Here is a 25,955-nt window from a genome sequence, read left to right as displayed (position 1 = left end):
CTAACTGCCCAAGGATACAGCAAGGTTGGTGATGGTGAATGCAGGTTAGTATAACAAATAACAAAGCTGCTCACCTGGGTATCTAGGTACATAAACAACAGGAGTCCTCTTGCTGATCATAAGGCCAGGCTAAAGAACTTCTCTTTTCAACAGAACTTATAATGTCTGACTCAGTGAAGTCCTTTGGCCTGACAAGAGCTAAAAGTTTGGTGTGCCTTGTGATTATGCAAATGTTGGATACTAAAAGTACAATGAACTACCAGAAGAATCAGATTACTTTTCTAAAAATTACCCATTGATATATAAAAAGGATCTAAAAGCTCTATTATATTTTTGTCTAAAAGTAAAAATTACTTAAACTTTCAATTTAGTACTTGAAAGTTAAAGTAATTACATTTTGACAACTACTTGAGTTAACGTGACTTGTAGGAAGCCTAAAGGGGGACTCCACTTTTCTTTACATAAAGTTGAAGTCCCACAAACTTTATTCAGGATTTTTTCAGGATCTACTTCGAATCTTTATTAAAAATAAACACTTTATCCAATGTGTGTATCCGTTGTGGTGCCTTCTGGTGTCGTCTTCTGGTCTTTACCTAGCTACTTTACTTTCACTTACGGACGAATAAAAGAAATTTCTCGAACGTACATTGCAAGACTGGTGCATAGTTCCATCATTCAATGTCCATTTTATCACTTACAAAATGGACTAAGAAAGTCGACTGAAATTTAAATCTAATACAGCTTTTGATGCCTGACTTCCAAAACATCAATAAATATTCATCTGCAAAACTATTATAAATATATCTCTCTGACTACAGCAATCTTGGATCAAGTGTGTGTGTCTTACAGATCTACATATTGCAATGCTATGCTAGAACCCCTGTACTTTTAGTCAATGTTATCAAAGATCAACACAAGGCACTTAATATGTCCAAAATGTTCCCTACGTTTAACTTAGTAACTGTAAATTCCCCATCAAAGTACATTATGTACACAGTTGAACACTCAAAAGAGTGTCTGATAATCACTAAAGTATCAAATTGAACAAGTAAAAAGTCTGTATTGTTACAAAAGACTGGTTGCCAAATAGTGAAACATTCTAAGCTGCATGATTATAAATTCCAGAAAAGACACATACAGATAGTCATTGAGAAACAGCATGAATTTAAATTCATGAAGACATTAGTGTATATTTTGTTTAAGATTGGAGAGGGAATAGGTTTTCTCAGCTTTAGGTAGAATTGTCTCTTGCCATCCAAAATATGCCTGGTGCGTACTTCAAATGGGAATTTACACTATTACAGTACCGGTATTGCAAGAAACCACACTAACCTGTTTGACAAGCTGTCTTCTTTTCTTGAGCTTGCTTGCTTCAAAGTAAACTGGAAACGGTGACATCGGCCCAAAGGATGATCTGTAAAAAAAAGGAGGATAAACATTAATATATTTCAAATGTGAATTTATGGCATTGCAATAAACCAAAGTATTATACTAACCTGTTTGACAAGCCTTCTTTTCTTCATGCTTGTGTCTTTCAAAACAACCTGGAAACAGCGGCATCAGGCAAAGGGTGATCTGTAAAAAATGGGGAGAGAAACTTTAGTATACATCAGGACAGTTTGCAGCTAGTATTTTCCATCTATTCCAGAATCTGAGTCATAGAATCTGTTGATAGAAGAAAGAAAGTGCATGATTATGAGCACCAAACAACGCAATTTTGTCTCTCTAACCGTCCTGAATTTGTTGCCTCCTTTGTCCCTGAGATGTCTTGGATATCATTTTGTCTTGGATAAGTTGCTGGAAGTTGCTGGATTGGGTGAAAAAGATTACAGTGCAAAAGAGAAACCGTAAAAAAAGCCTAAAAACACGCCAAAAATAACCACAAACCCAAACCTCTGCTTGGAGAGTACGTCAACATGGCCTAATTAGCATAAGAATAGAGCCACATAACTTCCGCATATACCACCTAATGCGAAGTTTTTTAAAGTTTTCCCAAAACAACACCCAAGCCAATGTCAAACCACATGGAAGTTTTCATGCAGAACAATATTAAACTGGTGGCTGTGAAATAACCAGCTATTTGAAACCCAACTAAACAAAAACAACAAATACAACTACGTGCATACTAGTAAGTTTCGTTACACGTGGTACAGTTCAACATATTTAGTTATACGAGACTCTTTTCACCAAATTTTCACAAATTTACCGGATAAAACATACAATTTTCACCTACTACTAGATATATTACTCAGGAATAATATACGCCAAGTTTCCTGAAAATTTTCGAATGTTTTAGTGTTTTTTGTGGCTAGAAATCTCCTAGAACCATAATTTGTGAACGATACTGAATTTCTGCACGACACCGAAATGTTTTCCTCTCCCTTTTTTTACAAAATAACGCCCAATTTGCACAAGTTTTCCGACAAAAACGTTCCCAAACATGTAAACAACAGAATAAAATAGCCCTTACCTGGAAAACTCGGCGATTCGCTGCTCTAAACACGGATTTTCACCGAGGGATTCTTCTCTTCCAAACTCCGGGCCGCCATGCTTCTTCTTCAAAATCCCGGGTCTCTGCCACGATGTATCATGGGTAACATAAATTATAAACACTACTCTCCAAGCAGAGGTTTGGGTTTGGGGTAGGGGTTATTTTTAGCGTGTTTTAAGGCTTTTTATCGGGCTTTTTTTACTGGTGTTTTTTTATCGGGGTTTCTCTTTTGCACTGGAATGGTATGTTTTATCCGGTAAAAAGAGAAACTCCGGTATAAAAGCCTAAAAACACGCTAAAAATACCCCCAAACCCAAACCTCTGCTTGGAGAGTAGTGCCAGCTAGCAACTTGTAGTATAAAGATATGACCAAAATATTCAATTTATCTTTTTTTTCTTCACTTCAAATGTCCTAATTCAAAACATTATTACATTATTATCTATTTTTCAGACTTTTCTTTCAACTTTTCCTCCTTTTTCTGTACTATGTGAAGTTCAATCTATGGTGAATATGTAAATTTAAGGTTAATTTCTATATCTCTGATTTTCTCTATTTGGGTCGACCATATAACTTCTTATTCATTAATAATTAATTCATCCATCCATTCATTCATTCATATAACTTGGTGGGTCAAGCTAATAATTGATGCTTGTCTCAAAGGCAGTGCATTCAAACCTACCCTGAACCTTCAACTTTAGGGTCAGGAGGCGGCTGGAAAGTGTAGAAATTGGCCAGACAGACAGATAACATGTCAGGGGAGTTGGTCTGCACTAAGAAAACAGTTTGGCGCTCCCTTTTTAACTCAATCGTCTGTCTATGTGGCCAATTTCTATTCTTTCTGTAACAGTGGGGGTACCAATTGACCTGGCTGATGGGTCTAGACCTTTTAGCCGAGTGGTTTGAGTGTCAGGATTTGAAGCTAGTGGTCGGGAGGTTGTGGGTTTGAACCCCAGCCCAGAGCCAGGGGTTTTTATCTGTTTCTACATGGTGGAGACTACGCTAAACTACACACACAGAACAACCTTGCACACCCATTCAAACAAACATCACAAAAGCATTCATTCATTCATTCATTCATCAATCCATCCATCCATCCATCCAACCATCCATTCATCGAACCATTCATTCATTCATTCATTCATTCATTCATTCATTCATTCATTCATTCATTCACTCATTCATCACAAAAGCAGACTTGGTGGAAAATTAATCCTCGGTTTTATTAAAATATAAGCAGAGAGTCGAGTAAAACCTGGGTAAAAAGTTTCGTCAATATCAGCAAAAGTTGTACAAAATCGGTATAGTTGATGTGTTGCCATGGTAACCAAAATTTCAGTTCATTGCACAGCGTTGCCATTGGTTACATACAATAAATACAAACTGGAAAAAATTATTGTAACCTGCCAGAAATGAGATTTGGTTGTGTTTTTTTTAATGTTTTTGCAGAGAAAAAAAAAGGAACTTTTAAGAAATAAATACTGCAGGTACATAATAACGTCTCTAATTATGTACAACCTTTCACCCTTCACCTTTGACCCCTCTTCGTCACAACCACTCTTTTTTTTTCACGTCACAAATCGAAAACTTAGAAAATCAACAAGTTCTACCTCTAGACTCTCAAATACAGACTAAATATAACATATATCTCAAAATCCAAGATTGTCAAGTAAAGTAATACATCTGAAGCTCTATTTTAATCTCTTATAATAATCATCATCTCGTATAGAACTTTACATATCAACTACATACTCAAATCAAACACTGTTAGGAAAAAGTCTGTTCCAACAAAGAACAAAAAAAAAAGCGGTGGTATCTTTTGGAGAAGTTTTCTTGAAATTTCTTAAACGTGGCTCAAAAAAAGGATAAACCTTCTTTCTTTCCTTCAACGTGGCTCAAAGAAAGGATTAACCTTCAAATCAAAGGTTGACTGCATTTAGTTTGTGGTCAATCTCAAATGGCTCCGTTTGCGAGGTGTCGCCAAAAAATGTGGCTTTGGAAATTTTTCCCAACAGACTCTTACACAGCAACAAAACATGGAAATCAAATCCTTCGTCTCTCACAAAATAACTTTCTGCAAAATATCAACATTGCATGATTGTGAAATTGCCTGGTAACAAACTAAAGTTAAGTATAATTTTCAAGCTTAAATGTGTACTTATTGAAAATTGCATGTTTACAAACTCATTTGCATGTTGACAAACTCATTTGCATGTTCGTGAAACTTCACAAACTCATTTGCATGTTGACAAAGCATTTACATGTTTGTTCTTCTTCACAAACTCATTTGCATGTTTATGATCTGTCCTTGCAACAAAAGTGCAGAAAACACATTTTTTTTCAATCCTTACATATCTCTTTCCTGCACTGCAAAATTACAAGCAAAAAACTAAACAAAATCACATAGAGAAAGAAAAAAAGGAGATACGTACATTTGTATACATTACTACAATGTATATACTTAAGTATCATCTGCCTATACATACATAATTTATTAGGTACTAATCTCTTTCAAATCAACCAAAATTTCTTTCATGTTTTTTTTTTCAGCGATTAATATTCGACTTCAGGCACTTGAGGTTGATTCACCCTAGATCAGATTACGTCATGCTGTTACCTGATTGGTCATGCAGAATAACCCAGAATCCACCATGCAAATTACCCAGAATGCTTTGAACGTGTCACATGATCAACATTTTGACCTTTCAGACAGAAAAATTCATGTCATTTTCGTAAACCTACTTGCATATATCTTCACATGCTGAAATCCTTTAACTTAAATGGCACCTCTCCTGAGGTGTCGCCAAAAAATCACTTAGAGTACTAGTATATAGATATATATATTGCATATGTTGGTTTATATGTCTGATTGTACTTGATGTAGGAAGTTTTGATATGAATTTTTCTGTCCGAGGTCACAAAACTTTGGTGAGGTCAGGGCAAGAACGTTCTACGACCTTGAAGTGTCCTCTAAATGTTCGCCGACCTCAACTTCAGTCATCTCCAAGGTCGTACTCACTACTTCACATCTTTGCTTAACTTGGAGCACAAGTTTCTTATCCTTAACACCCTGCCACCCCCCACATTCAAGTCCAATCTCCCAATTCCAGTGCATATCAGACCAGAAATGGGTCATTGAACATTCAATATGGGGGGGTTCTTTTTCAGTCTAACATGCCACCCACCACTCTAATACTAATGATTGCCAAGGCCCCAAACCTCTGAATGCTGCCACCTGATTAACAAGGCCCCACACCCCCCAAGCAGCTCCACTGCTGATAGCCATACTGGTTTAACACTATACAAAGAAGCCATGTGGAACGGAGTCTACAGAAACTTTCAAAGTATCTACAATTACTATGTTTTTACGTTAACTTTAAGTCTTGGTCATTTTTATAGCTTATTGCATTGCCCTGTGGTGTTCTGCCATAGAAAGGCCATTTTCACGAGAAGTTAAATCCATGAGAAACAGACCAAACCAAATGGGAGACCATCCAGGGGGTGCAAAATACAGGCATGTCCTGCCATCACATGGTCATCACATGATCATCAAATGTCACTTTTTCATCCAAAACTTTCCATTTCTGATTCAAATTCAAAGCACTTCATGCTGATTGGTCAGACCTAAGCCAATCAGAAGCCTGAATCACACGTGAAAGCAGGCTGCACCTGAAATTGACCCCTGGATGTTCCCCATTGGTCGGCGCATGTCAATATTGCAACTACTACTCTTACATGTAAGTGCACCCCGTAGCGCCCAAACACCCTTCACGTGCACCCCGTATCTTCAGTTTTCACCCCGTATCATATTAAGTCACCGTAGGAAATATAGGCACCCTGGTGATCTGTACATTATGTATAAATCTACGGCCACGAACGTCGTGCTAACTTTACTCTTGTTAAGTTTCTTTTGTCTGTTGTGAAGCAGGCCCATCACACCATGGATATGTTGTTGTTGAATCTGCGACCAGGGAATGTGCTGCCGTGTTCTGTCTTATGCTCTGTTGATGACATCACAACCACCCATCTTGGATGTGGGATTATGGGATGGGGTCATGTAGGGTCGAGGGTCAAGGTTCAAACGGCCCAGCCTTGCAAGTTGGGCGTCGGAACACGGATGAGATATGCATACGGACTGTCGTTGTTGCCTTGTGGTAGGATTGTCTGGAACACAAAGTTCGACGATGTCATTGAAATGGTGGTGATGTCATGAACATGCTGATGATGTCATCGGAGTAGGTGTAGTAGAACGAATGATGCGGTCGGGTGGGTGATGATGTCATCAAATTGGAATATTGACGGGCGAATGGCTCGTGGACCTTTCTCCGTCTTTGCGTGTCTGAAATGGAGAAGAGAAGAAAAGTGTTACGGTGACGACCTTGAGACCAGTATTCCAAGGTCAAATACAGGGATTGTGTGCACAGGATCTGATGATGTCATCAGTTATGCTGCTGATGTAAGAGAAAGAGGACACAGTTAGACAGCTCAGCAGAAGAGAAGGATGCAAATAAAGGCATATACCTCAACAAAGTGAGTTGCAAGGAGCACCGCATACTACTCAGAAAGGAACACCTGCAATAGCTGAATACAACAAAAAGCAGCAAGAAGCTAAAGCTCTTTGCAAGGCTGACAATGCATCTATACATGTAACATGTTTATGTACATAACACACATATTTGAACACACATAAACACATGTGACAATTCTTTTACCTCCAAACAAATTGATTTCGTAGAACTGTGTCACAAATTTATCAACACATCAACATCTACACTGCAGAAAAAGCAATTTTCATAAGCCCAACACACAATGCTGCTATTCAATCAAAATCAGGCAATGCAGTAGCTGTCAAAAACACAACAGGAAGTGCTCAGATCTCACCAAACACAGGAACAGAGCCACCAAAAACAAATTTTGTAAGTCTAACGAAGAAAGAGGTAAAGCCCCCGTCACACATTCAGAACCTTCCCCCAACCAACAGCTGGGAAGATCTAGAGTTAGGCAATGTTCATCAGGAAGCCATATTCGGCTATGTATGACAGGGGCTAATAGGAAAGGGAAATTCAGATGCTCACCTCCCCCATTTTGTTGCGTGCGTACTCGATACGTAACCCCCCACGGTCTGAAGACAGCAGCACATATCCCTGAAGGGCGTTCATGGCCTGGGTCGCACACGGAATGTCCTGGGATAAACACAGAGAATACGTGGGTTAGAGGAGTTGATAATGACCTAAAGTTAGGACCTGGGTCTACACACAAAATAAGGGAAAAATAAATGGATGTGGAATACATGCAGAAGTGTCAAGTGACCTGGGTTGCTAACAGAATATCCCAGGAACAATCAGAGCTACATGGGTAATTAGAAGGGTAAAATAACCTGGGTCTACAAACAAATGTCCTAGGTCAACATATAGGATTTTTTTCTGGTAGTCCATTGGTTGACATATAGAAATACATGTACATGCATGAGTAATACATGTAAGCATGAAAAAGCCTGGGTTATACATGAATTATCATTGGTGATGGTTTATACATAAAGCTGTACAAAACCCTGGGTTACTCAAGAATATCCTTGAGCAAAACATGGAGATATATCTGGGTTCTACATCTGTGTTGACCTGGGTTATAGGTATGCAACCTCTAGGAGCAACTTCTATCAGATTGAGTGTTGTTGAAGCTGGGTGCAGTACTACTGTTCATCTATAGGTGGCACTAGTGACACAGCAGTGTTTGTATTTCCTCAAAGATGAGACCTATTGCTTAGATCCCATCTAAAGGACTGCACCTGTCATTCTGCATGTCAATCTTAATCCACCCATGTGCTGTCAACCTACTCTGTCTATTGTCTCTATACAAACAGACACACAAACCCACTGCACAGCCACCCAAAACAATATTCAAAGACAATTCAAATTCCGCTACTGGATAAACAAATTCTGGACATTTCAAGTGATATCCATCACTCTTCTTCAGAATTCTAAAACAAATTACTGTTGTACCCATAAATAAAAACACCTCCGGAATTTTGGATAGATTTTCCAACAGTTGGAACGATTCAGCGAGACAGGTTCCATCGCCGTGCCGACGGTAGGTCAGAGGTCAGCACAAATGCTGTTCACAGGTCAGTCTGTGACCTTTAGGCTAGAAAAGCAATCAGACTGAGGAGTACAGAGGTCAGCGAACGGCAATCGGGGAATAAATCAAAGAAGTTATGATTCGGGAACAGGAACAAGGTGTCTTTGGGGCAAAAAGAGGTGCATTAGTTGTTTTACATTACATCTTCAATGGAACCAGAAGAACTTTTTGCATAACACACCTGTCCAGCTTTACATGCAAACAATGCAGCTTGGTTATATGTCATGAAAGCTGCATTGTGTTGAAGGAAGATTTCATTGGAAAGATTTTGTATTGTCATCAACAAATAAATCCATAAATCCTTCAAAAGACATTCTACTTGCCTAAGCAAAAAACCTAGACTAAGAATCTTTCTTAGTCCCAACAATAAGAGAATTCCAACTTCAAAACTTTTTTTTTCATCTCAAAACCCAGAACAGAAAACTTATTCCATCACATCTGTATTCCAACCAGCAATATTTCTCCTCTAATCTCCCATCATTCACTCAGAAGGTGAAAGGTCACAGGCATCAAATCTCAGCGGAAGGTCAGAGGTCATTGCCGCGGTAACACCATCATCAGCCAGCAGCCCTACGGGACCCATAATACTCTCCACGGTAATGCCATATAAGGCCGTGGTTACCGTGGCGATATGTCATCGCGCTGGGTCAGATTACATCTGTGGGAAGGAGATTAGGCAGTTTGTCGGTTCTCTGGTTCAATGGAATGTGGACCTGGAACAATTTTCCAAAAATCCAGTAACTCAAGCAACTGGATATGATTTTGTAGTTGCTTGAGTAACTGTTTTTGCCGTATATTATCATCCTTCAGTTCTCTGGTACAAAAAGGAATGAGAAACTGGAACAATTTGCCAACAAAAAACAATTACTCAAGCAACTGGATATGATTTTGGAAATGGTCAGACGTTTCAGGTAGCATCCACTACTTTATTGTATAAGTTGGGTCACTAGAGATCACCAAAGTCTAATAAAAAAAGAAAGAAAGAAAAACATAATCCCAACCTACCGACCCTAATTTTGTCAGGACTGAAACAGGAAACAATAACATATTCGGTCTGTATTTAAAGTTGATGAAAAGTGTTGTAGTATGGGCAGTGTGGTTTTCCTGAAACTTGGGACTGACAGCATTGAATCCCATCTAAAGGACTAGAACCCCTGCTGTATAAAAATCATTAAATTTGTTTAAGGTGGATAACAGGTTGCGAGTCTGAGACCCACACATTTGGGCACCTGTCTTCCCCAGCGGCACCCTAAGTTTTTACAGGACCGAAACAGGAAACACGACATGTTTTTTCCTGGGCCTCACGTCTGACATTTACCTGGATTACGGCTCAGATCCCGTCACACCCTGTTCCGAGGGTCCCACGGTGAGACTGTGACTCCAGGGCGATTGTTTTTGCCGACTCGGCATAAGGAGTTTTTCAGAAGGATTATCTTGAAGAAACTGTTTGCATGACAAGTAGGGTGTACCGTGTCCCGTTGGACCTACCGCAATCAGCGAAACTATTCTCACATTGCCTGGGGGGACGCTATGCACCGTTCCATGCCTGCAAGCCAGATTTTCCATCTTTCCAGCTCTCGCTTGGGATTTTGTAAAAATTCTTCTCGCCAAGAAATGGATTTAGTTTTTCGATGCAACAATTCCCCTTGGTATTTGTGATAAGGGTGGAATTACGTTTGTTCCATTAGGCATGTTACATGGTCTGAGGTTTTGAAATCTCCGTTAATGCTTGTTCAACACAGATTACAAGATTTTGAGCTGTGGAATGATTTACAAGTGATCGTGATGGGCTTTAAGTGTTTTTATTCTTTAATGGCAGCTCTTCAGTTTGAAAAGTTGTCAAATCCAGTTATATCTTTTCAAAAGTGAAGCTATGCAACCTTATTTGCTCAGATAGTTCTCAGATTTTGCGAAGTTCAAATTTAGAAACATTTTATAGTAAAATGAAAGAAAATGGAAGGCTAGGAGGAATGGTTCCAGATGTTTCTATCACTCTTCTTCAGAGTCGCTAAAATGTACTGGCAAAACTAGTCAATACTTACTTTCATACACGACTGGAAAAAAACTGGTTGAAAATGACAAAGTCTTGTAAGAGTCACTGTTAGGTAAGTCAAGTTACAGCTTAACCCAGGGAATCTAACATCCGTGTCCATAATATCACCAGGGTCCATAATATTACCACCTTGAGAAACAGTGTGCTTAAAGATATCTTTACTGCAACATAGTTTTGGTATGCACTCCTGCACACATCAAATGTACATACCTAGGGTATGTTGCAGTAAAAATATCTTTAAGCACACTTTTTCTCAAGGTGGTGATATTATGGACTATGGTGATATTATGGACACAGATGTTTTGATCCACAAACAAACAAACAAATAAACAAACAAAGTTGTTGAAACTCACCGTGAATTCAATAAAACAGACGGGGGATCCCCCCTTGTTGTTGAGTCGCAGGCGGCTGAACCCAGGGAATCTGTAAACAAACAAACAAACAAACAAACAAACATTTATTCATTTCTTTGGCAAATGTTACAGAATATTATATATTACACTGGCTTTCAGGGAGCATAACACATTTTCGAAAGTCAACAATTATAGAGATTGAGTACAACACAGAAACAGTCCAAATTCTCCAAAATATCAAATTATACATAAATAGCATCACAAATAATATTACCCAAAACCAACTACCACATTTTGACACTTTTAACACATCATTTTAATGAATCTGGCTGCTAAATTTCAGGAATGCAAGTACTATAGGTCTGTCCTTGGTGCTGATCTTGTGGTGGTTGTTTTTCATGCTTTCCATACACATGTAACTTACATGTAACTTATGAAGACCTCAGAAACTGTTCTGTTCAAGGAAAAATGACAACGACCAACAGATAAGTGGAAAGTGGTCTCAAATTTTCCCTAATGTTTCATTTAATGAATCTCCAACTTTTCCAAGAAGGTTGTCAAAGCATACACAACTTGTCACAAGTATGCAAATGAGGTTAGAGATCACCATACACATGTCACATGTCCTGACTGTACGTACACAGCATTATGAAATTAGAAACAATGAATTTTAGTGCATAAATATCCAGTATAAGAGTACAAGCACACATGCAGACATGCCACCAGCAGACTAGAGTGCTACGAAGTACTTGGGGGCTGAAAATCAATAAATTAAGTGCATAAATGACAGTTTTCATCATCACAAAGACAAAAGCTTGCAGATGTGAAACATGCAACCTTAGCGTTAGCCTCCACCAGGCCTTCATAAGGAGGTTCGGATGGTAGAAAAATAGGATCTAACTGGCCAGGGGAGTGGGTCCACCATTGAGGAACTTGGAAAATGAAACCTACTGGATAATTTTTTACCACATTTGGGTAAATCTGACTGTTTTTGAACCCTATTTGGGTAAATTTTACTGTTTTTTAACCTTGTTTGTCTCAATTTTCCTGTTTTTGAACCTTGTTTGAGTCAATTTGACTGTTTTTGAACATATTTGGCTTAATTTGGGCAAATTTTACAGTTTTTTTAACCATATTAGGATAAATTTGAGTAGATCTGGTGGAGACTTAACACTTAAAGGCATCGTGTAGTGCAACGTACCTAGAGAAAATGTCCCTTAGCTCATTCTCAGTGGCGTTTGGCCCCAGGTTAGCCACAAACAGGGTTGTGCACGGCGGGTTGGTGCCTGCTGTGCTGAGCGTCAGCGCCCGCGTGAGCCCGGGGGGGACCGCGGCCGTGGGGGGCGGTGCTAGTGACGCGGGGTGGGGGGGAGGTGCGATGGTGGGGTGCTGAGGGTGGTGAGGCACCTGGTGGGTGAGATAAAGAAGAAAAGACGTGCAGAGGTTGGAGTGAGTCGTGTTAGATTTTTAGTGCATTTTATATGACCTTGAAATAACCTTGACACAGCTTGTAGCAAGTGCAGGAGAGAGAATCATTCGTGAGACACCCAGTATGACCTTAAAAAAGCAGGCTGTGACCGTCATGTATCACTATTTTGAATCAGAATGACCTTGAAACAGCAGGCTCCGACCTTCAAGTATCATTACCTTGAACTATAATGACCTTGAATCTGCAGTCTGTGACCTTGAAATATTATTTTTCAAACCAAAATGACCTTGAGTCAGCTGCTCATGACCTTCAAGTATCTTTATTTTGAACTAAAATGACCTTGAATCGGCAGCTTGTGACCTTGAAATCTTATCATTTTGAACCAGAATGACCTTGAAGTATCATTATTTTGAACCAAAATGACCTTGAATCAGACCGTTATAACTTTGAAATATCAATTTCTACATTTTGAAACCAGATGACCTTGAATTAGAAGGCTGTGACCTTGCAATATATTCTATCAAACAAATATCGGGTCGTATCTTTCATGGCCCATGACGAGGTTAGCACTTTTACAACGTGGATCATAAAGTTGATGAAGTTTTACATGGCCGAGATTGGTTTTCAGAAAAGGGATTGCTGTAAATGGGGTTGAAATTGCATTGCCTTTCTCCTGATTCTGTTGGAATACAGTTCAGCATATATCAGCAGGAGCAAATTGTCAGAGTGCCACAAAAATTTTCACAAACTTGAGTTAAAGATGGATTGATTTCAAATTCCCCTCTCAAAATGTAAGAAAAACATTTCTGTAATTTTCATTTCAAATTTGACACAAATAGATTCAAAATTTGCTCTTCCGTGAGAAAAAATCATTTCTGAGGGTAAAAATTTCCTTGGGCCTCCCAACATTAGAATCTACCGTAACAAGTTATTTGGGTGGTCAATGAAACAAGAGCTGTAGCAAGATGAGTTTATACTACTACTGAGCAGTCCTTACCTGTGTATGCAGAGCAGGGTGAGCAAACGGGTGGGCCAGGGCAACTGGTCCCAACTCATACGCTGCCAGACTGGGGTAAAACACAGAAAGGTTTAGTGTTGAACTTAAAACTCAATCAATCGTGCTAACTTCACCTGCAAAGTGAACTCATCAATGTTAATACTGTCTACTTTGTTACATGTAATTCTTGAGTCAATAGAAAAATCATTTTTCAGGGACTGTCACTTTAACATTTGTACAATGTACTTCTCTATCTATGCATCTAAAACAATTGGCAGATCCTATATGTATAACCTCCTTACCACAAGATGTAGACATGCAAAAGAAAAAATTAATTAATGAAAGTCAAAACAAACAAACAAACAAACAACTCACGGGTGGTGGGCCCAGGCCTCGGGCACGCCTGTGAAGAAGGCTCCTCCCAGCTCATCTGTAATAGATCAATTAGCAATCAATCAATCAATCAAATCTATCATGTATCAAATTCATATTGAACAGCAAGAGACCTGAAGATGCTTGTTGACTTCTATCTTTTTTTTGCATGATAATTTTTCTTTGTTATAGTGTCTGTCACCACACATACATCTGCATGTATATCTGTATTGCTCAACTTGTAGAACCACCCTCCAGCATAACACACCAGCTTTAATAGAATTTTACACACTTGCTTTACACTCAGTCTTCACTTCAAATAACTATGGAAATCTGAGATGGCTGATGTTGAAACAAACTATACACAAACAAACAAAATGAAATGAAAACACTCTTATCACCATATTTATTTAGCAATGCCTCAAAAAATGCATCATTTTCATGTCTTTTCTTTCATCAGATATTCTGAATGAGTGTTATCTTTTCAGTATATATGCAGCTCTCAATCTGAAGTGGCTAAATTGTTATAACAAAAAATTTAAACTAACAAAAATGAAATGAAAACACTCTTATCAACATATTTATTTAGCAATGCCTCAAACAATGCATCATTTTCATGTCTTCCCTTTCATCTCAGTAAGTCTTATCCTGTCAGCAAATATCCACCTCTATCCTGCCAAAATCAGACCTGCAATAACCTAAAATCAATGAGAAAACACGGCCCCGGCTCTAGTTCATTGATTGAATTTTATTTTATTGAAGCCAAAACGCCGAAGGCAAGAAACTATCTGACAGCGCAATTTGTCACTCCAGCTATCAGCTACAAGTTCTATGGCAGCAAAGCTACAGGTAGTTTATCAAAACTGGCCTCTTATAGATTTTAAAGGTGCAGACATGTTGTGCTTTTAACCCATCAATTTAATGAATATGTTATCTATATGCCTGAACTATACAGAGCTGTCCTTGGTGCTGATCTTGTGGTGTTATTGTACATGTTTTCCATTCACATACATGTAACTTGTCAGGACCTCAAAAACTAAGTTTTGTTCAAGGAAAAATAACAACCACCACTAGATAAGGAAAAAAACGGACTCAAATTTTCCCCAAAGTCACTCCAGCTATCAGACAACTCAGCTACAAGTTCTATAGCTGCACAGCTACAGGTAGTTTATCAACACTGGCTAGTTATGGATTTTACAAGTGCAGATGGGTTAAAGTGAAGTATTTTGAAGTTCAAGGCCTTAGATGAAAGGAAAGATACAGTTGAAACTTCCCAAATCGTGCAGTGAAAAGGGGAGGTGCCCATCTGTGTTTCCATGTTTTTATTTGTATAACCCTTCACCACTCAGGACTACTATATGTTCAGTATACATGTATGGGTTCAGTCTTGAAAAGGCGTTCAGTTAAAATTTGACCAAAGAAATTCACCATTTCATACATTGTATTTACCTACAAGCACCCAGAACGAAACATCCCCTTGAAAAGGCTTTCAGTTAAATTTAAATTTATGTTAAAATTTGCCTGGACAAATTCACATTTTTAAATTTTCCTACATGCACCTAGTACAAAACATCCCTAAATCTGTTAGAATTTGACAAACTAGGTCACAAGATCAGCACCAAGGACAGGTCCATACAGTTCAGACATATAGATGCATTTTTGAAATGAGAACGTTAGATTCATTTAAAATATGTGTTTATTTTCCTACGTGCCACCAGAACAACACAACTCTTTGAATTGGCCTAAATCAGTTAGAAGATGACAAACTAATGTAGTTTTAGATCCCTCTCCTTTTTTTCTATTTTCTTATATGCATACAGAATGAAACTTCCCTTTCAGATGGTCTTTTCTATTTTACTAGATGCACCCAGACCAAAACATCCCCTTGAACCAGCCTAAATCAGTTAGAAGATGACAAACTAGTTTTAGATCCCCTCTCCAGAAAAATTACAACAATCCCGGAAACTTGACAAACCGGATTTTCCCGGGAAGGTAGTGAGGAACGGTTTTCCGATATCTCCTCCCGGCTTCAGCTTCGATCTATCCAAAACTAATGATGTCAAACGTATGAATAACACAGGAATCCATTTAGGAGTGGCACGGGATCTGGGAACCCTACGGAGTTCAGACAAACTCTCGGGAAAACACTTGACATTTGTGCTACACTTGGAAACTACTGCAAGCTTTGTCCATACATGTACATGTACAGTGGATACTTTGTACCCTGTATATTTTGTTGTGCAATAAAGTTATCTACCAATAACATCAACATTAAAATAAAAAGGAGCAAATGCTGAAATATCTCAACGATGCTCAATTCCTAATATAGCATTAGCAGACAAGCTTTTCTTTAAAACTAATCAAAAGGACGATCTACAACTAAAGAGGGCAGTCACTGACATTTTATCCATCTTGCTACCAAACTTCTCATCAGAAAAGAAATGACCTCACTCTATTTATGACACAAGACAATCAATTTCCAAACCCCATGGCATTTCTGCTACCAGAGAATATGTATTAGTTTCCTAAAGCCTATGCACCTTTGTAATAAAAACTACATGCAGGAAATGTAATATAGAACTTTGCATGGAAATGTGTTTGATTCAAAGGCCAACAAATTGCTTTTTCTTTGAGCACTTTGAAATTGATTTAGAGGCTTGAAATGTTCTTTTTTCACATCAGAAAAATCAGAAAAAAATTAAGTGGGCAGATCCCTGAACCAACAAATCAAATCGGAGTGGCCTATCAAAAAGAAGAAAAATTGGTCTTTTCCCCCACCTATAAATATACATGATTGTACTACAGATCGAGGGGCAAATGTCAGCTGACAGACAAGTTACACCGCCTCCATAACAAAAAATCAATTTTCATCAGCCCCAACATCTCCCCCCATTCCTCACAATCATTCTGTGCTGAGCCAGGTTAAAAATAGATGTCCATGAGGAAGATAGGATGTTATAGGATAGAGGACGGGCTGGGGGATACACACAGGGCTCAAAAGTATGGCCAGCTGCAATCTTCTGATAAACAAAAGTGGCATTGAAGGGAAAAAAAAAAGAAATTTGTCATTTTATAGGTGGAAAATAAAAGAACAAGGCTCAAAAGTATGACCACCTGAAATCTTCTGATAAAAAAGTGGGATTACAGGGAGAAAAAAAGGAAATTTGTTATCTTACACTGTAAGTTATAGGTGGAATACAAGACCTGGGCACGAAATAACCACCAGTTATTTGATGATAAAAAAATGGCTACAAGAATTCAAGCGTTTTGATCATACAATTTTGGATCCTTGCAAATAACCTTGCCAAACAAAACATCAGATAAAAATTCTGGCAGAATGCAAAAGTACAAAATGTAAGTACAAGCCATTTGGCCAAAAATTTATGCATGCAATTTTGTAACAACTTCATTAGAAAGCAAAGATCATCAATTCAAATAAAATTTGGATTGATCACATTTATGTAGTTGCTGCATAATTGCAAACAATTCTACTAAATCTAAGGAAATTCTGGCAGCCTATAACCATCAATATTTCCAGGCCTGGAGCAGTCAATATCTCTAAAAATGAGACCATTACTACACAAGAAAGCCGTTGGCAAGCGGAGCTCATTTCAAGAAATGATTGTCGAAAAATCCAGACATGCCGTCTCAACTGCATGTAATTGTTGTTGATGATGACAGAATGCAAAAGTACAAAATAAGAAAGCCTTTAGGTAGGCAGAGCTCATTTTGAGAAACGATTGCCCAAAAGTCCAGACATGCCGTCTATACCTACTATACAATCATGTTCAATGGAGAAGGGGCAAGAGGTTGAATATTCTCTGAAGCTAAAATAGACTACACAGCTCTGTATGTCTTGTGATTGCATTCAAAGCATAACTCTAATTGAGTTCTTTTTTTCCTAGAAATAATTATTATAATTAGAATTTAAACCAGTGGCTTATAGTTATAGATGTGTAGCCTTGAGTTCAAGTCTAAAGCTAGTAGAACATTTTTTTCCTGTGAGAAGATGAAATGGAATTTTTTTTAGCAAAAGAAATTGATATCTGTGAGTTAAATATCTTACTCCCTTTAAAAATTAAATTTATGACAGATTCGTAAGAATCATTAAATCTTTCCAGCTGCACTCTATAAGTTTAAGATATATACATGTAGTTTATTGGAAAAAATATGATGGATTTTCTTTATGACATAATCTTCTTGCTGAGTTATGCCTCCAATTAAGTAACAGCAACTTTTCACCTGACAGTATTTCATATGATTTTCAGCAATTATAACTATACAACTTATATTATAAGTAATAAGAAGTATTATATGTGATATATTTCAAATTGGCATAAAGCCCCAAATGTCAAGTTGATCAATTAACATCCGTGTCCATAATATCACCACCTTGAGAAATAGTGTGCTGAAAGATATTTTTACTGCAACATACTTTTGGTATGCACTCCTTCACACATCAAATGTACATACATAGGGTATGTTGCAGTAAAAATATCTTAAAGCACACTTTTTCTCAAGGTGGCGATAGTATGGACCCTGGTGATATTATCGACACAGATGTTATACTAATTTACAAAATGTCTTCTTCAAATTCAAAATGTTTGGTAGAGTTTGGTACTGAGCTCAGTACAAAGGAATACAGAGGATGGCTCTATTCTATGATGAATATCAATAATATTTCTCAGTGTTTCTCATTCATCCCTGTAATAAATGCATGGCGATCCCTCCATCACTTCCTGACAGTCCTGACATGAGTCTGCTGGGAATAATCAGGGGATCGAATCTGTTCATCCTCCATTTTCAAATCAATTCATGTGTCCTGCTGGAATAACTTAGCTGGAAAACGATGAATAAAACGAATATCCCTGTTGACGATTGATAGCAAATTTAGGGCATCCACGGGACAGTCTTGGTTGAGTTGTACAAATCACTACTTCAATGTACAAAATTCAACTATTTGCATGTGACAGTCGAGACGTAGACAGCAAATTTGGACATACTTGGTACAGTTGTAAGTGAGTTGTACAAAATTCAGTCTTCAAACAACGTAAAAGTCACAGAGAACTGTATTCTAATGTCTTTCAGACAAGTCTTTGGAGAAGAAGGCCACTAGTTTTCTAATTACAATGTAACTAGGAAAAGAAGAATCAATACTGGAAAATTTAGGGCAGTCTTGGGACAGTTGTGAATGAGTTTAACAAATTCAGCTGTGTTGTGGCCATGTAAAAATCACAAAGAACTGAACTGTTTTCTAAAGTCTTTCGGACATGCCTTTGGGGAAGAGGGTTAGCATGGATGCACAATTATATATAATCTATCATGAGAGTTCATCTGTGTTGGTAGTAATCATAGTAGTTTTGAAGTGATTGGTCATTAATTATCCTGATGAAGGCGACAGTGGTCGCTGAAAATTTGATCCCTGTAAATAGTGTGTTGGAATAAAGTTTAACGTTTTACTATATAGAATCTACATTTTACAGTATTCCACACACCATGTCATCAGTTACTAGGCCGGAAACAATTTTCCGTATCGTTGTCAATCCTGCGATTTGTTCAGGTCTTTGGTGCTAATCATTAAGGCCAACGCTCAATTTCACAGCCTCAATCCTTCACTGGAGCAACAACGACATGAATAACTCATCACAGAACAACTGAGGATGAAGGAGCCTTCTCATCCTGAAACATTCTAAGGCTGAGGGAAATAAATGTTGTGTTTCCTGTTTCCTGACAGACCCTAGAAAAAACTGCAGACCCTAGCCTTTTTTGTGTGGACCCCTGGAAGGGATATAAATTTTTGAGTTGACCAACCTTTTCTAGCTCCATGATCTGACACCTGAATGATAAAACTTTGTACAATTGGTTTTCCAACGTTGACATTGAAACTATAAGTGTTCTCATGCAAGTTTTACTTTGTTAAACTGAATTGCATTAATGTTGGAAAACCGATTGTACAACATTCCATCACTCAGGTGTCAGATCATGGAGCTAGAAAAGGTCGATCAGCTCGAAAAATAAACTTTATGTTCCTTTACATGCATAAAAGGCTAGGGTTGGCAGTTTTTTTTTCTAGAATTGGTCAGGAAACAGGAAACACAACATTTTCTTTCCTAGGCCTAAATAACTCTGAAACCTTCTCAACCAGAAACATTTTCATCCCTGACTCCTAAAAGTGGAAACGACTAATCGTGTGGAACATGTAAAGGGAGAATAGAAGTGCTTCTGACAAGTGATGGGCATCGGGAATCCTGTCTCGGACAATTGCAGGTATCGATTCGGCTTTGGTGGAATTTGGCTCAATCCTTGAAGACAAACTACCCAGGAAGGAAGGGAAGTGTTTTATGCACACAGGGACTGTAATGTACAATATTGAAGGCATTGATGGATTATGTCACATTAATTATGTTGATATCTTAATTTTTGTGACAAAATAATAGCACAAAGGTGAGCTACATGTACTGGAGTAAATCTGCTGACGTGATGATTATATTGAAAAAGAAAAACATTAATATTGCAGGTATTTCTTTCTAAGCCCATCTGAAATGTACGTTGTACCAGTGAGAAAAACTCCCCAGTTATTTTGGACAAGTACTTGTCAAAATCTTGGAGAGGAGATAGGCGCCGCCAAGATCTGACATGCTGCTGGCTGTCATGGTGCCCCTACGACCATCAAGGTTATGGGACTTACATACTTGTCAGAGCTGTGTTTGTAAAGGTAGGAAAATGACGCTCAAGTGCTTTAGTTCATGTTTGATTTTACCCTTCATGTTTTCCAACTACATGTATCTTCCTTTAGTTCTGAAACAGCAGGCTTCATTTCAAGACCTGGGAGTGTCATCAGATTCTGTAAAACAAAAATTTTGAGCCCTGGATCTGTCATTTGTACACCCCTTTCTCACGAAGAGGGAGTTCACATAGAACCATGATGACTGATCAGAGCCTCACAGAAGAAGGACATTTTTCCCCGTAGTACTGATCCAATTTCACAACCCTATCTGACCCTTCCACAGTGCGAGATTTCTCGCGAGGCGTTCAAACTGCAAGCCAACTCCACAGGTCACGTTTGACAATAACTAGTGTAAGGCCACACCAATTTAATTTGGTGGTCCTTAGATTTTTTTCCAGAAAAAATATGGTGGAACAGGGCGAAAAAAAATAAAAACAGACGTTGGCATCCTCTAATAGCCCCAAATGCTATGATACTAGCCATGAAGTCAACACACCAGGCTGGTTTATAATTTAAACAATGGATTTCAAACTTAAACTCAAACCACTGCATTGATATGTGGAAAAACTGTAACAACTAGGGAGGCCTTTTCTCCTGAAAGCATCACACCAGAAGCCATGTCTTTGGGTCAGGCTTAGATAATATCTACAGCTAATTTGTATTATGATCATGTAACTTGAAGTCATCATATTTAGTAACTTCAAAAAGTGTTACAGTTATCTTTTTTTCTCTCCTGAAAGCATCACACTGCAAGCCATGTCTTTGGGTCACTCTTACACAATATCCACAGCAGTAAGTTTGAATTACCACCACGTAACTTGAAGTCATCATATTTCCTTATATCTTTTTTTCTCCTAAAAGCACTGAAAGCCATTCCTGTGGGTCAGGCTTAGACAATATCTACTGCTAGTTTGTATTACGATCATGAAACTTTAAGTCATCATATTTCGAAACTTGGACAAGCATTACGGATGACAAATATCATGTCAAGGCCCAATATCATGTTGGGCCCAAAGATGAACTGGCAACAGACAGTGGAGAGGGACCTTCAGGCAGTCAGCATGAGCTGGAAGGAAGCCTTGAGGCTGGCTGCTGACAGAGGAAGCTGGGCTGCTTTGACTGCCTCATGCGTCACGAGACGCGGGAGCCCCTAAGTCTAAGTAAGTAAGCCTATGGGCCAGGCTTAGAAAAATCTACAGTTGTGTACTTAGTAAGATTGCATTACAATGGTAAGCCTTTAAGTCATCATATTTTGTAACGTGGAGAAGCCATGTCTTTGGGTCAAGCTTACACAATATCCACAGCAGTTACTAAGTAAAGTTTGAATTACAATCACCAAACTTGAAGTCAGCATATTTTGTTATTTTGACAAGCCTTAAACGGATGACAAATTTCATGTCATGGCCTGTGGGTCAAGCTTAGAAAAAATCTACAGTTACAATTTTAGAATTGTGTACCTTTAAGTTATCATATTTCGTAACTTGGACAAGCTTTACGGATGACAAATATCATGTCATGGCCTGTGGGCCAGGCTTAGACAAAATTTACAGATACAGCAGTAAGTTTGCATTACAATTGTGTACCTTTAAGTCATCATATTTCTTAACTTGGACAACCGTTTCGGATGAAAAATATCATGTCATGGCCTGTGGGCCAGGCTTAGAAAAAATCTAGAGTAAGTTTGCATTACAATCATGTACCTCTAAGTCATCATATTTTGTAACCTGGACAAGCCATGTCTTTGGGTCAAGCTTACACAATATCCACAGCAGTTACTAAGTAAAGTTTGAATTATGACCACGAAGCTTGAAGTCAGCATATTTTGTTATTTCGACAAGCGTTACAAAATGATGACAAATATCATGTCATGGCCTGTGGGCCAGGCTTAGAAAAAAAACTACATTAAGTTAGTATTACAATCATGTACATTTAAGTCATCATATTTCGTAACTTGGACAAGCGTTACAGATGACAAATATCATGTCATGGCCTGTGGGCCAGGCTTAGAAAAAATCTACAGCAATAACTTTACAACAGTGTACCTTTAAGTCATCATATTTTGTAACTTGGACAACCCATGTCTTTGGGTCAAGCTTACACAATATCCACAGCAGTTACTAAGTAAAGTTTGAATTACAATCACCAAACTTGAAGTCAGCATATTTTGTTATTTCGACAAGCATTACGGATGACAAATTTCATGTCATGGCCTGTGAGCCAGGCTTAGAAAAAATCTACAGTAAGTTTGTATTACAATCGTGTAACTTGAAGTCAGCATATTTTGTTATTTCGACAAGCATTACGGATGAAAAATATCGTGTCGTGCCCTTCTTTCCTCCCTCATATGTCAAAACTGCAACCCAAGACTCCAGGTCAGACACACACAATATCTAAGGGTAACTTAAAATCCATCAAACATAACTGCAGTAGTCCTATTTCAGAACTGTGACCAGTGGTGTATATATAGGAGGTGCCAATTTAATTTGTTGGTTCTCAGATTTTTTCAGGAAAAATATGAAGCAACAGGGAGAAAAAAAAATAAAAATAAAAAACAGGTCTAGGCAGCATATTATAGCCCCAAATGCTATGATAGGAGCCATTAAGTCAACACAAAAGGCTGGGTTAACATTTAAACAATGAATTTTCAATTTTTTATCAAACCACTGCATTGTTAGATAGAACAACTGTAACAAGTAGGAAGAAAAGAACTTTCCTCAACTGCTGGGGGCAAAATTTGAGTTGATTCAGAACCAGAACCATTTTTGGGGGGGAAATCAGAAAAAAATGAAGAGGCGAATCCAAGAACCAACAAATTAAATTGGCATGCAGTAGTTGTATTTCAGTACTTTAGCCAGTAGCGTACATGTAGGTAGCACGTCTCGTATGTTTTATATATTGTGAGACTGGCATAACAGATACATCATCCTGATGGGGGTATATTGATTTTTTAACCTTATTGCTCTCGCTGTTCATATTATTCTGCCGTGAACATCATTTTCTTTGATCCCTTGTGCAGGTACTTCAAGTGATTAATATGTATTCTGTATCTGTATGATATTGCAGTTGACTCTTTCTAAAATGCGGAATAAAATTGCTACAGGGTTTTCTGTGAAGCTGGCTTTTATGTATTTTTTTTGTGTGTTATGGCTCCAGGCATGGTTTACAGAGATGTATTGATTGTTAAGCTGAAGGTGTTCCTTGAATCTACTGACTAACATGAGTACTGTATAAACCAGCCAGGTATTTTTAAACTGTACAAACTAGACCTGTGTCCTTGGTGCTGAAACCATGGTTAAACCAAACTCTTCCTACTACTAGTTCCTATTTTCACACCAAAACAATGCTCATATGAACCACTTAGTACATGTTTTGGGTTACATATAAGGAAATGTATTCTGAGACCAATATGTTTGTTCACCCTAGACTTTAAAAAGTTTAAGGTTGTACCCATTTGGGAAGCTTGTTCCGTAGTGATGTAGTTCTTAAGGAAAGAAGCTTGCAGCATGGAACTTCCTGAGAGATGGAGTATGGAGGAAGAAAGTAGCAAAACATGTCCTGGCCAAGTTTGAAGTTCATACTGTACAAAACTAGTGTGTTATGCCTCTGGTCAGTTTACCTCTTCCTGATCGAGGAAGAGGTTGGCCTACGGAATGAGGAACTTCTGTCCGCCATGCGCGACAGAGTCACATGGAGAGACATTATGAATGGCACCTCAAAAGAGGATGACCTGAACTGAACTGAACTCAGTTTACCAGGATAAAATACAAACAAACAAACAGCAGTACTCACAAGGCTCCCTGGCGAAGTGAGGTCCAATGGCAGGAATGCCGACCTGGGGGGTTGTGGAGTTCTGCTTGGGTTTCTGAACCTTTGTGTTGGCTTTGGCGAATTCTAACCTCAACGTCTGGGGCATGTCAGGGTCAAAACGGACTCCCTAAAAACAAACAAACAAGCAAACAAATTAGTACTGTCAACTCTGAACCACAATTACTGACAAAAAGTAGTGGATGCTACCTGAAATGTCTGATAGTTTTCAAATTCTATACAGTTACTTTGAGCATAATCTAACGTAAGATTTAAATGAAAAACCCTGTGGGTACAATATATACAATCAAGGTTTCCACATCTCAAGAAGTAAAAAGCCACTTTCCCTTCCGGGCACCTAAAGATGCTTAGTGATCATTCTGTCATGTGAGAAAGGTCTATAAAGAACTCCTTTATCCAAATCAAAGCCTGGGGTTCTTACTGCTATCTTAGCATTTTTTCCATAAGGGGTTTGATTGGGTCAAATTCCCTACAACAAAATCAAGATACGTGAGACCCTCATTAAAAAAGTCTAACAACAAACCGAGCCCGACTGATTGTCACCATGGCAACAGTGTTCCCTCCGGTCGGCATGGCGACGCGGAGTTTGTAACGACAGGAGGAAGCTGCCCCCGTCAGCGGTTATTCGTTGCCACGGGGATCGCCGTGGTAACAATTTCGTTTGAGGGATGACGCCCGGGGGAAGTGTCAGGATTGATCAACCATTTCCCTCCGGTCGTAAACGTCCATCAAATAATCGTGGAGACGCTTTAGCCAGGATTACGGGAACTCGTTTGATATTGATTTTTTTCTTGTATGTACATTTCCTCACAGATGTTAGGTCTTTATGCTAACATGTAGCTAACATGTCCTGACACAAAATTGTAGGCAGTTCTCACTGCATATAAAGATTGCCTAGAAACAAAATTCTAAAATTCTTCACCGTTGATTGTCAACTGTTTCTCTCAGGTGTCTTCATTCTCTTTTGGCATACATAGAATATAATGTCCTTCTGTATTGATTTTTGTGTGTTGTACATCTTTCTCCTCTTACAACACAGTCAGGTACAGTTCCTCACAGGTGTTTTTCCTTGTTCTATGTCCATCAAATAATCATGGAGCCGTTTTAGCCGAGGATTACGGGAAGTCGTTTTGTATTGATTTTTGTTGTTGTACATCATTCTCCTGTTGCAGTTGCAGGTTACAACACATGTACATTTCCTCATAGGTGTAAGTCTTTACATGTATGCTAACGTGTAGCTAAGATGTGCTAACACAAAATTATAGGCAGTAACTTTCTCACTGAACATAAAGATTGCCTAGGAACAAAATTTCAAAATTCTTCACCGCCATAATTTCTCCATCGATTGTCAACTGTTTCTCTCAAGTGTCTTCATCCTCTTTTTGCACACTTCGATTATAACATTAAGTAATAATACTCTTCAATTATTGATTTGCACACTCATAATCCCAATATCAATATCCAAAAGATTCCACAATATTTATCATAAATTTGCATATTGTTATCATTCATAACTATCATAAATTTGCATAAAATTTTCATTCATGATTATCATAAATTTGCATATAATTAGCA

General features: G+C 38.3%; 1 protein-coding gene across 6 annotated transcripts in view; it reads right to left on the bottom strand.

The window, feature by feature from the left end:
* Window positions 1–3,686: 3,686 nt before the first annotated feature.
* LOC109468861 (RNA-binding protein with multiple splicing 2-like) overlaps window positions 3,687–25,955 on the bottom strand; it is a 143,118-nt gene continuing 120,849 nt past the window's right edge. For 4 of the 6 annotated variants that reach the window (XM_019767225.1, XM_019767228.1, XM_019767224.1 and 1 more), the window contains 7 exons: window positions 24,345–24,489; window positions 13,832–13,886; window positions 13,457–13,526; window positions 12,232–12,437; window positions 11,031–11,100; window positions 7,565–7,672; window positions 3,687–6,653 (listed from right to left, as the gene is read on the bottom strand). In XM_019767225.1, coding sequence (XP_019622784.1) covers window positions 6,567–6,653; window positions 7,565–7,672; window positions 11,031–11,100; window positions 12,232–12,437; window positions 13,457–13,526; window positions 13,832–13,886; window positions 24,345–24,489 — 741 coding nt within the window. In that variant the 3' untranslated portion in view covers window positions 3,687–6,566. Of the gene's footprint in view, window positions 6,829–7,564; window positions 7,673–11,030; window positions 11,101–12,231; window positions 12,438–13,456; window positions 13,527–13,831; window positions 13,887–24,344; window positions 24,490–25,955 lie in introns of all 6 variants that reach the window. The other 2 variants (XR_002140154.1, XM_019767227.1) reach the window with 2 other exon arrangements.

Source organism: Branchiostoma belcheri, unplaced genomic scaffold (assembly GCF_001625305.1).
Source record: "Branchiostoma belcheri isolate BF01 breed outbred unplaced genomic scaffold, Haploidv18h27 scaffold2, whole genome shotgun sequence".
NCBI lineage: Eukaryota > Metazoa > Chordata > Leptocardii > Amphioxiformes > Branchiostomatidae > Branchiostoma > Branchiostoma belcheri.
The sequence above is the reverse complement of the archived record's forward strand: the minus strand, read 5'-3'. Positions and strand labels throughout refer to the sequence as shown.